The sequence below is a fragment of the Engraulis encrasicolus genome, chromosome 15, assembly GCF_034702125.1.
Source record: "Engraulis encrasicolus isolate BLACKSEA-1 chromosome 15, IST_EnEncr_1.0, whole genome shotgun sequence".
Taxonomy (NCBI): Eukaryota; Metazoa; Chordata; class Actinopteri; order Clupeiformes; family Engraulidae; genus Engraulis; species Engraulis encrasicolus.
In genome coordinates, this window is record NC_085871.1 from 11,852,605 (window position 1) to 11,865,239 (window position 12,635).

Below are 12,635 nucleotides of genomic sequence, written 5' to 3' on the forward strand. Positions count from 1 at the left end.
TGAAATGTTAATTGCGGCAGAGACCTTCACTTCAGGGTCCTCAAGAGAGAGTTCTTGCAAACTGTCTGGGCTCACAGGCCACTCGGTCTCTGGCTGCTTAAGAAAGGTGGGGCCATTTAGCCATGACGCATTCTTCAAGAAGGGCTCCGCCCTCATGCCTCTGGAGGCCAGATCTGCGGGATTATCTGCAGTGTTCACATATCTCCACTGGGAGGCCTTTGACGTTTTCAGAATTTCTGAGGCTCTGTTCGCCACAAATACACGAAACCTGGTTGTCTCGTTGTTGATGTATTTCAGCACCGAAGTGCTGTCTGTCCAAAACACAGAGTCTAGGAGGGGCAGTCTCAACTCCTTTCTCCACAGCCCATCCATGCGAGCTGCTACCACAGCTGCGGTCAGCTCCATTCGAGGAATCGTGACTGGTTTCAATGGTGCCACCCTGGACTTTCCCATTATGAAAGAGGTGTGTACTTGGGAGCGACTGTTACACAGCAGCAGGTAGGTGACGGCTCCGTACCCCTTCTCACTTGCATCTGCGAAGTGGTGCAACTGCGCAGTGGTCAGCTCCCCAAAGTCAGGAGGCTTTAGACATCGTCTGATGCTAATGTCATCCAACAGCCGCAACTCTGTGACCCAGTCTTTCCACTGCTGGGCAACTGCCAATGGTGCAGGGTCATCCCATCCCATTCCCATCTGGCATAGATCTTGGAGGATCCTCTTAGCAGTGAAGATAACTGGAGCGAGGAACCCTAGGGGGTCATAGAAGGAGCTTACTGTGGAGAGGATACCTCTACGGGTCAGTGGTTTGTCTGGAATGGATATACGAAACTTGAATGCATCTGACTGCACGCACCATCGGACGCCCAATGCCCGCTCGACAGGCAGGATGGCAGAGTCCAAGTCCAAGTCTTTGATTTCCTTTGCTCTCTCTTCCTCGGGTATTCTAGCCAGGACGATGCGGCTGTTGCTTATCCACTTTGTAAGGTAGAAACCGCCCTTAGCACAGATGTCTCTGAGGTCTGTGTAGAGAGAGATAGCTTCCTCCTCTGAGGCTACTGAGGCAAGGCAGTCATCAACATAAAAACTGTTCAAGATGGTGTCAACGGCCAGCTGGCTGAAGTGTGACCGATTGTCTTCTGCACATTTTCTTAGCGCATAGTTCGCGCAGCTCGGAGAGGATGTTGCCCCAAACAAATGAACTGCCATTCTGTACTCTTGCATGTTCTGACTGAAGTCCCCACCGGGCCACCATAGAAATCTCAACAGGTCTGCATCTTCCTCTGGCACACGGACTTGGTGAAACATAGCTTCAATGTCAGACATCAAGACAACGGGCTCTTTTCTGAACCTAGTCAGCACGCCAACCAGTGTATTTGTGAGGTCAGGACCACTCAGCAGCTGCGCATTTAGCGAGACACCTCGGAATGATGCTGCACAATCAAACACAACTCTGATTTTCCCTTTGGTTGGGTGATAAACTCCATGGTGGGGAATATACCAGATCTTACGGCCCGTATGTTGATGGTTTGTAGAAGGCACACTTTGTGCATAGCCTTTGGACAGGAGGTCAGTCATGAAAGCGGTGTAGTCTCTGTGAAACTCTTTGTCTCTGACAAATCTTCTCTTCAAGCTTACAGCACGCTGCTCTGCAATGGCGCGGTTGTTAGGCATGATCATGTCTCGATCTCTTAATGGCAGGGCAATGCTGTAATGCCCATCTTTCAGTGTTACCGACTTACTGGCCAATTCTAGGAACTTAGAATCCTCTCTTGACAGAGCCAACTGCTCATCATGCCTGCCCTCAGGGAAGTCCATCTTAAACTGCTGCTTCCACAACTCATCCAGACTCACCGCAGAGATCCTGTTGACATTGACGGTGGACATACATCTTTGACTTTCACAGCATTCTTTGCCAAGGGGCCCGTTAACAGTCCAGCCAAGAACAGTTTTAATGGCAAAAGGACCACTGCCCACGCTCCGAACAACCTCTAGGGGTTCTAGTGCTCTAGGCATGTTCATGCCAATCAGGAGTTCAACTTGTGCCGGTATTTCTGGCAGAACAACTTGACTTAAATGAGGCCAGCCTTCCAGGTCCTGCTGTCTCGGGATGTTACATGCATTGACTGGCATGCTCTGCTGAGTAAAAAGGTCGGGCATTTCGCAGAAGACGTCACTCCGCAGTCCTGCAACCTCCAGATCTGACACGATGCCACTGTTCACCACTTTCTCCTGCCCCATTGTACGCAGAAGAATCCTTGTCTTCCTCTCAGTTACATTCAGTTTGTCCAGTAGACCCACTGTGCAGAAGGACGCTGAACTCCCCGGGTCCAAGAAGGCATATGTTTCAACGGTTCTGTGGCCTTTCCTTGATTTTACTTTAACTGGTATAATGGCCAGCTTGCAATCGTGTTCACCGGCCCCAGTAAGGCCACTAGACTGAACTGCAACGGGACTTTCCTCTGCCATGCTGTCAGACCTGGTTTCACTCCTTTCCTTATGAATGTGGAGCAGACTTGGATGCTTATAAGTGCAGACTTCACATGAAAGACGTTGCCTACAATCTCTGCTTATGTGCCCAGTGCACAAACAGCCGAAACAAATGCCATTCTTTTTAAGAAAGGAAATCTTCTCGTTGTGAGGCTTCTTACTGAGGTGAGAACATGACTCCAATGAATGTGTGCCCTTACAGAACAGACAGGTTTTCTTGGGGCCGTGATGCTCTTGCCCTGCTGCTTGATCATCTCCAACTCCCGTGACTGTTGTACCGAAGCTACTCTCTTTCATCCTTGGGCGCGCTGTGCGCCTCCCTCCATCGCTGGCCTTGGCTGCTGGATGGCTGGACAGGGGGTCAGACAAGTTCCCAAACACGGGATCCGTGGCGATTTTGACTTGCCTTTCCAAAAAGGAGACAATGTCCATGAATGCGGCTCTACGATGTTGCTTTTCTTGGATATCCCACGATGCTGACCGCCATCTGTCCTTCAACTTGTAAGGAAGCCTGTTTATCACAGAAAGCATATTGCTAGGCGTGTTTAGCTCTGAGAGGCCATCGACCTCCTCCATTGCGTTGCAGCATCCGCGCAGGAAGAGACTATAAGCTTGAAGCGCTTCTGTATCCTCAGATCGGATAAATGGCCATGAGTGGATCTTATTCAGGTAACAAGCTGCGATCACGTGCTCGTTTCCAAAATGCTCATGCAAGAGAGTCTTAGCCTTCGCATATCCAGCACCATTTGCCATATGTTGGCAGCTTTTGACAAGTTCATGAGGTTGCCCCCTAGTGTACTGAGCCAGGTAGTGGAGGCAGTCATCAAGATTGTTAGTTTTGCACTCAATCACTTGTTCAAAGGATCTCATGAAGGCGTGGAATTGAAGAGGGTTTCCGTCAAAAACGGATATCTCTCTCTTGGGCAACGTTGCCAAACTCTGTTGATGGACCAACATCTGAGTCAAACGATTCTGTGTGTGCATGATTGAAACAAGATTAGCATTGGTTGCTGAGCCAGCATTTTGTTGTGAAGACCAGAGTTGATGTTGCACTGGCAAGCTTGCCTTTGATTGTAGCGGTAAGTGTGCATTCTGCTTCACGCGTGCAGGAGGTCCAGTGAGAGGAGGGGCTGGTTTAGTTTTCATTTGATGTTTCACTGTAGACTTGGCGTTGAAAGCAACTGGATTTCCTTTTGATTTTAAGTCATATGTCCTTGGGACAAATGTATCTGCATCCGCGTCGAGCTTTTTAAAGGCCTTTTTGTTTGCGTTAAAGTAAGACTCCATTCCGTTTGATTTTCTTGATGCAGTACTCCTCACAGTTGATCCGGTTTTCAACACGTCCGCTTTCGCAGCAACTGCTGCAATATCTGCCTCCAATTGAAGCTCCTCTTTTCTTCTTCTCAGTTTCTCCTCCTGTTCCTCAATGCTGTGCTTTTCCTTGAGCGCTTGTTGCTGTGTGAGCAAGGCGGCCATTTCGGCTTGGGCTCTGCGATAGTCCGAGGCAGTTGAAGAGGCTTTTGAGTTTGCTCTACTTCCCAGGTTTGACACACTGTCGATTGGAGACACGTCATCTTGTTCATCATCTTGAGAATGAAGAGGCAGGTGGAATTGTGTGTGCTCATTTCCTTGCACGTCTCCCTCCAGTGGAGCATTTCGAGATGACACTTCATCTGATGGCCTACCCGAAATTGTAACAATGCCTGCAAGCCATGCTTGTACGTCCTCAATAAACCATTCATTGAATTTAGTTATGCTCGAGAACCATTCATTTTGTTTATCTTGCTCCTCTGTAGGCATTAGTGGTAACAGGGAGATATGAAGTTCAGTGGCTCTTTTAAGCCGCTGTGTTAATTCATGGAGCAGCATTTTAACCTGAGATTCATTCTCATCAGCATTCATTAGCTCTTTCAGGGAAGTAATGATACCTTTCATTTTGTTTACATGTTTTTTCCGTTCTGTTTGAATGTTTTCAATCTTGTTTATCAGAGCTTTTTCAGTGAGGACAATGTGTCTCTTATCTTGAGCATTTTCGACATGAGCTTCTTTAGGCCTACTCGTCTTAGCATGTTTCACACTGAGGTTTTCTGTGTCACTCATTGTTGTGTTATTTACGCCAGGGGTTTCTTTGTCACACGTTTTTGCATTTGTCACAACTGGGGTTTCTTTGTCACACATTTTTGCATTTGTCACTGGGGTTTCTTTGTCATTCATTATAGCATGCCCATCTTTCACAGCAGTGGCTTCTTGGTCACTCATTTTAAGTTTTCCAATGAGGCATGCAAATCACGGCATCAAATACAATGTCGAAGCAACGACGGTATTCACAAATCCACCCTGAGCAACAGCACACGCACACACACAACGCTATGATTCCAATAATCAGTGTTCTTGCGTTAGCCAAGCCACAGTAGCAACAGTCCAAACAATGAATGAAACGTGACGTAAGCACGACGTCAGCTTCTCAGGAAGTCACCATCAGCAGCAGTCAGCGTTCACCCAGCCAGCGATAATTCAATAAACAGATGTACATTACCGCAGTTGCCTTCTCTGTTCAGGTAAACGGCTTCCTTCACGTTGTTGTGTTGGCTGTGTGAGCTCATTGGGGGTTTAGGCTATGCTCCATTTGCCGTCCGAGCAAATGCCGTACTTTGTTGACAATATTGTGGCGACGTATCAAACAAATATTAAGTCGCCAAGTAGCTGAATTAGGGAAAAGGTTTGCCCGACACGCTGTTGTACAAAAGGCTCCGAGTAGATCCACGTTCCGGTTATGCTGGTTTTATTCAAGTTTCATCTTCGAGGTAAAAGGGTTTCACAAGGACCATTAAAATCCAGACATTAAGTCACAGGTGTGCAAACCGTGCAAGAGTGAAAGTGCGCTGTGCAAACGATTGGCTTAAAGTGCACAGAGTAGCGTGGTCATAAGCGGTTCATAAAGCCAGTGGTGTAGCGTGGCCCAAACGAGCGGTAGCGTGTACAAAGAAGCGGTCAACAAAGTTTAGGCTTTCCCCTAAACACCTACTCCCTACTACTGCCACCATTCCCAAGTAGCCCAGGTGATATACCAAACTTGATCACCACGTGACCCACTCTACGCACGTCACCAACCCAGCATGTCAATCACATTCTGAACCCAAAATCTGTCCGTAACACTCACCTAAGTCGAAGTGTTTGATATTGTTTTCCTTTCCTGTCCTGCCCTCCCTCCTTCTGCAGACTTCAGTTTTGTCATGTATCTATTGTTTTACTGTACTGTGATGCATGTTGTTAATGGGTGTGTTTTACTCTGTTCGTCCCCTGCAGCTTTTTGTTTTTGCATGCACCTCACCCGCGAGTGTTGCCAGTTGCCAGTTGCCAATTGCCAGTGTTCATGTTCTAATAATCTAATAAAATAAAGTCTAATCATGATTAATTAAAAAAAAATGTTTTTGACAAAATATGCCTAAATGACTTTCAGTGTGTGACCATCTACTTATGACTATCAGATATGCTATTACACTATCATATACCCGGTATGCAATTTATACTATATGCTGACCTGCATTACGACCTTAGTAAGGTGGTATGGACTTTGGTGAAAGTACATGTTCTGAATTAATGTCCTGAACAGCTTTGTGTGTGTATCTTGTTATTACATTACATTAGTTTACACTTAGCTGACATTTTTACGCAAACGCTGGGATTCGATCCTGCAACCCTCTGAGTTTAAGACCACCTCCCTAACCATTGGGCCACAGCTGCCCCACATGTATGTAACAGCTTTAGTGCTATAGCAGTGGATCTCAACCTTTTATGAGCAAGCGCCCCCTTGCCCCCTCATCCTAAGCCTCCCAACTTATCATAAGGTGGGATGTACATGCATCTACTTTGGTGAAAGTACATGTCGTCATCCTGAACTAATACAGCTTTGTGTGTGTATCTTGTTATTACATTACATTACACTTAGCTGCCATTTTTATCCAAAGCGACTTAGTTATGCGCAGGGTATTGAATACAGTTCCCCATGGAGCAATGTGGGGTAAGGTGCCTTGCTCAAGGACACTTCAGTTATGGGTGGAGAATCTCCAACTGTAGGGAGATAACGCTGGGATTCGAACCTGCAACCCTCTGATTTTAAGATCACCTCCCTAACCATTAGGCCACGGCTGACCCACATGTATGTAACAGCACCACCCTTAATATTAAAAATTAAAAATGGGCCCTACCGTGGCCTAACGGTAGGGCACTTGTCTGCTATGTGGCTGACCCGAGTTCGATTAGCGGCCCGGGTCCTTTGCCGGCCCTTACCCGTCTCTCTCTCCCCACTCACTTCCTGTCACCATCTTCACTGTACTATCATAAATAAAGTCAAAAAGACCAAAATTGAAAAAAAAAAAACAATTAAAAAATGAAAAATTCCTGGGTGCATGGGAGCCCTAGTGATTTTAGTGATGTTTTCATACAGTATATTCATCCTCCCCTATGTGTGTGTGTGTGTGTGTGTGTGTGTGTGTCCTCTCTCCCTGCAGACTTTAGTTTTGCCATGCACCCGCCCTCCATGATCGCCACGGGCAGTGTGGGCGCAGCCGTCTGCGGGCTCCAGCTGCACCGCTCCGAGCGGACGCTGCACGGGGACGACCTGTCTGAGCTGCTGGCCAAGATCACCAACACCGAGGTGGTAAGTAGAGTCACATCCCCCTCACCACCATCATCATATCCCAACGCACTCCTGTACGCACAGAAACACTATCACACGGGGGGCACTGTGGCGCAGCGCACTAAGCCCCCCCCCACTCCCCCCACCCCCCACACACACACACACATATGGGCTTGCATGACCAGGGGCACCCAGGTTTGATTCCGGCCTAGCCGAGTCATATCCCGTTTTCAAATATATATATTGTGAATTATTTCTTTCGACAAGACACTTGGTTTGACATTTACATGGCCTGAGTCATTTCCCAACCCTACCCCATCTGTCTCTCCTCACTCACTTCCTGTCAACCTTCACAGTCCAATCAGAAATAAAGCACACAAAAAAGGAACACTCTCACACTCTAGCATAAACAGTGGTGAGCTAATTTTATTGAGGTGGTATTTGGTCAGTGATGAGCAAGCTGGATACATTACTTTACAATCCATTGCCGCATGTTTCAAATGACCTGGTTTCACCTGTCCAGTTACACCAGATGATCATTCATTCAACCAACCAACCAACCAATCATCTGGAGCGTGTTCCATTCTCCACACTGTGCACTGTGTACTGTGATACAGTACACTTTCCACCCTCAACTTAACGGCTAAATTTGAGGGTGAAGTGCAGGTCCAATTCACGTTCTGCAGTGTTTCCCATACATTGAGGAAACTATGGCGGCCCGCCATAGTTTAAATTTGGCCGCCATAGTTTCCGAAAATGAAAAAAAAAAAATGTTTTTTGTTTTGTTTTTTACGATTTCCGTTTTTGTTAAAAACGATTTGAATTACGATTTCCTTCGCATTTTCCTCCTGGAGTAAATACATCCTATAGAGAAAACCACAAGTGCTTGAAAGACAGAGGGATCAAAAGCCTAGTCAAGTTGTTGTAGTTAACTTGGGTTTTGGGAGCAATAAAAAAAACCTTCAGAGAAGGGACAGTTGGGATGAGTTTACTAACACTCCCCAGGCTTTGTTTTACAGTTGTAATGAGTTAGGTGACAGGCCTTCATTGACACAGCAGAGGAGACATCGGGCTGCATATAGAAATGAATGTGTAATGAATGTGAATATAGACATAAATGTGTAATATGTTGTTCAGCCCTTTTAATGGGAGGAATTTTGAAAAACTGGCCCTGTGACCAGCACCCCTCATGTAGAATGTGTACGCCTATGTGTGTGTGGGGAAAATGCACAGCCTACCCTCTTAGACCCTTTTTGTCTATGCGTTAACAATTTCACAGTACTCTTAAATTCTTATCTCTGCTCCTATTTTGTTTTATTATTTTTTTCATTACATAGACCCCTGCATGAGGGACGAATGAAACTGTGTTGTAAACAGAAATGATTCACTGTACATTTTTAAAAAAATATATAAATGACAATGTACTACTAATATCATGGGTAAAATGTTATGTAGCCTTATTTCTCAAAATATAAATGGCTGAAATGTAGGCCTAGGCCTATAGTTTCTCCATGTGCCAATGTCATACTGTACTCATACTGTACAAACATATTGTTTTGCCATTTCCCGGCTGCCCCCATAGTTTCCAAAATTTCTGTGGGAAACACTGTTCTGTCTGATACACTTAACGGAAATGACGGTTGTCGCGTGTCATCAGAGTTTACCAACCGCCAATATACAATTCATCACGGAAGACACTGTTCCTTATGTTGACAATTTTTTAAAGTTACCCCTTTCTCTTATACACATGGCTATTGTCTTTGGAATCAAAACTATGCTGTCATCACAGAGATTCGGCAGTTTGACGATCTGACACTCAACCAGAGAGGAAACTACGTAACAAATATGGCGGCAGTTGAGTGCTAAAACTCCACACTTCAAAAAATGGCCGCTTTGAGGGCGTTATCCTGGTAGTTTACAGTACACTTCACCGCCGAGATTACAAATGGAACCGCCCTGCGTACCCAAACACAGTGCGGAAAGGGCGGAAAGTACGAACATTGGAACAGCCTCCTGGTCTGTCCGTAGAGGTAAAACCAGGTCATTTGGAATGTAGCACTGGATGTAGCCTCTTTGTGCAGATGGGGTCGCTGGCGGACCTATTCACTATTTGCTGAAAATACTCGACTACATCATAACAACATTGCTATGACATTACAGAGAGGCTTAAGTAACAGATTAAGGGCTTCCGCACACCGGCTCCGACAAAGTGCTGCGCATTGCTCAGCTAAAATTCGATTCCATTGTTTTCAATAGAACCACGCACACTGGCGCCGATGTCCGCGGACATTCAACGATGTCGGATAGCAATTAGAGACGAGTTCTATTTTGTCGGCGCCGCCCATTGACTATCAATGCAATGTTCGAGTGAAATTGGGTTTGGGGGTCCGAATTCTGTCGGAAGCAAAAGTGCGCCGCACTTTGTCGGAGCCAGTGTGCAGAGGCCCTAAGACACAGCCATTTCAATTTTGGTGACATTAATGTTTTAAGATAGGCGCTAAGGGGTTAACTATAGAGGTAAAACCAGGTCATTTGGAATGTAGCACTGGACTTAATGAGTCCATGTTGTCCGCCATTACTAACCACTATACCACACCAACGTACTTTTGTACCTTGAGTTTCCATTTGCCACCAAAAGTAGCCTTTTGGCAGAAATGTAGTACAGCAAGCATGCATCCATTGCAATGCTTTGGCTAGTCCAGAGCATTGAATGGAAAAATAAGTTGGTGTTTTACATACACTATTCAATTCACTATTGTTCTACACCTATACCACCTTCCGTTTGTCACCTTGTCAAGTACAAAGGCGTTAAGCTAACCCCACCCACCTAGTCAAAGTTAGAGTCATTATAGGGCAGTGGTGTTCAATGGAAAATGCAGTCAGTCTGTCTAGCAGTACGTACGCACAGCACAGCACTCCGGTGTTCTGCTCTGAACTTTGTCACCTTCCCCTTTGAGCGGCCACTCTTGAACGGAACCAATAAAAGCAGTGTTGTGCGCACGCATGGCTAACAGTGACGTCCGTCTGGGCCTCCTCTTAATTGTTTGACATGACTGCTGCATGCAGGGAAGTCGACAGGGGAGGGGGTCAAAGGGGACAGTTGTCCCAGGCCCAGAGACAGATGGGACGCAGAATTGGGGTGTCATTACATTGTATGTATTGGGTGTGGGGGCCCTTTCAAATGACTTTGTCCTGGGGCCCAGTGAAAGCTGTCAGCGGCCCTGGCTGCATGTTTGACACTGCATGCATGGCCACAGGGATGCTGGAGTCAGTTGTTTTCCAGGGCCAGAATTTGGATCATGGTACATTGTAAGCATTGGGGGGGGGCTTTAAATTAACATGGTCCCGGGACCTGCCAAAGCTGCCGGTGGCCCTGTGTGTGTTGTAAGCATTCTTTGCGAAGGTCAGAGGGCCTGGCTTTGACGCTGTCTGAGGAGCAGTGTTGTCAACAGCAGAGTTTGAAAAAAAAAGTGATGTCGCTTGTGTTTGGCAAATGGACTTGAATTCTGTCTGTGTTAAAGGATGTTAGTGAGTACCGTAGTGCTTGCAGTACTGGATCTTTACAGCCTGTGGCATGGATCGAATAAAACCGCTGTCGTGAAGACAAAGAGAGAGAGAGAGAGAGAGAGCGGCCCAATCACACTGTCTGCAGACAAACTGTCTGTAGTCTGCTGACATCACTGACGGAGATTAACAAGGCGTTGGCAGCGTCGCTCTCAAACGAGGATTTTATTGGAAGGAGAATAAATGCCCTGATTCAAACAAGCAGGCCTCCCCTTAGCTTAGCTCTGTACCTCTGTGTGTGTGTGTGTGTGTGTGTGTGTGTGTGTGTGTGTGTGTGTGTGTGTGTGTGTGTGTGTGTGTGTGTGTGTGTGTGTGTGTGTGTGTGTGTGTGTGTGTGTGTGTGTGTGTGTGCAGTGTGTACGTGTGTGTGCACTAGAGTATGTCTGTCCAATGTATGTGCTTGTGTATGTTAATGTGTGTGTGTGCTTGTGTGTGTGTGTGCATGTGTGCACACGTGTGTGTGTGTCCACATGTGTGAGGGATTTGCATGTGAGTGTGTGTGTGTGTGTGTGTGTGTGTGTGTGTGTGTGTGTGTGTGTGTGTGTGTGTGTGTGTGTGTGTGTGTGTGTGTGTGTAGTACTGTATATGCCTATGTGGGGGATCTGAAGGGGGGTTATTCGCTTGGAGAAGGATCCAGAAAAGCAGTTCCATGCCTCTCCACTCCGCTCCACTCCACTCCACTCCACTCCACTCCTCCAGCAGCAGTAAGCAGCAAGTCGCTGTGAAGCAGATTGAAACTATTTCAGTTCCATGAAAAAGAAAGCGAGGAGGGCCTGTGGGTTCTGGCGCGGGATCCAGACTGGAGCTATAAAGAGGCGCGGGGCGGTCGGTCGGGCGGGCGGCGAGGGAGCGTCTTTTTCTCAGAAGCCGGGGCCCGCATTCTTGTGGCGGGACGCAAGACGTCCCCCCCCTTCCTTCTTTCTTTCGTTCGTTCTCGTTGGTTCTTCCCTCGTTGGCTCTCTCTCTCACTCGCTTGCTGGTTTGCATACATGCATGTGTGCATGCGTCTCTCGCCAGTGGGGGGTTGGTGATGCTGGTGACTCTGACGTCGGCTAGTGTGTTGATCACACAGTACATCTTCACAGTGTTGATTTTAGCAGGAGCGAGAGTTTTAAGAGAGTACGAGCGACACTATGAGTCTTAAATTTGACAATTGGAGTGAGTGAGTGAGTGAGTGAGTGAGTGAGTGAGTGAGTGAGTGAGTGAGTGAGTGAGTGGTGAATTCGACAATTAAATTCTACAATTGACAATTTTGTCAATGGCTTTTGTTTGAAGGACGCTTGCTTGTGTTTAATTTTAGAAAGGTGGCAAAGGATGACATTTAACACCTACTCCCCACTACCACCACCATACATAAACGCATAAGCAAACACACACACACACACACACACACACACACACACACACACACACACACACACACACACACACACACACACACACACACACACACACACATACACATACACACACACACACAAACTCACAATCACATATGCATACACATACACACCACCCTACCACCTCAACCTACTGTTGCACCCCAACATTCCCACCCCCACTACAGACACATAGTACAGTCACCTCCATTCCGAGGACCCCCAACACACACACACACGCACGCACGCACGCACGCACGCACGCACGCACGCACGCACACCACACACACACACACACACACACACACACACACACGCTCATTTTTGCGTTAAACTGTAGCCCCTACACAAACACAAGAGAAGCTGAATAGGAGACAGGGAAGTGCTTATCTATCGGGGGGTTGGGGGGGGTGGGCGGGTATCTGCTTCCGTCGCTACATGGCCCAGTGTGGGGGTCAGTCTGGCCCAGAGTGGCGGCGCGGTGCAGAGCGACTGGAGGGGTCTCGAGTTGCAGGCAGGCACCTCAGTCAGCCTCCCCCCTTTTTCCCCTTCCCTCTGCCCTACTG

General features: G+C 47.1%; 1 protein-coding gene across 1 annotated transcript in view; it reads left to right on the top strand.

Moving 5' to 3' along the window:
- Nucleotides 1–12,635, top strand: part of ccnd2b (cyclin D2, b) — a 38,736-nt gene that overhangs the window by 17,543 nt on the left and 8,558 nt on the right. The window contains exon 4 of the mRNA XM_063217056.1: nucleotides 6,999–7,147. Coding sequence (XP_063073126.1) covers nucleotides 6,999–7,147 — 149 coding nt within the window. The remainder of the gene's footprint in view (nucleotides 1–6,998; nucleotides 7,148–12,635) is intronic.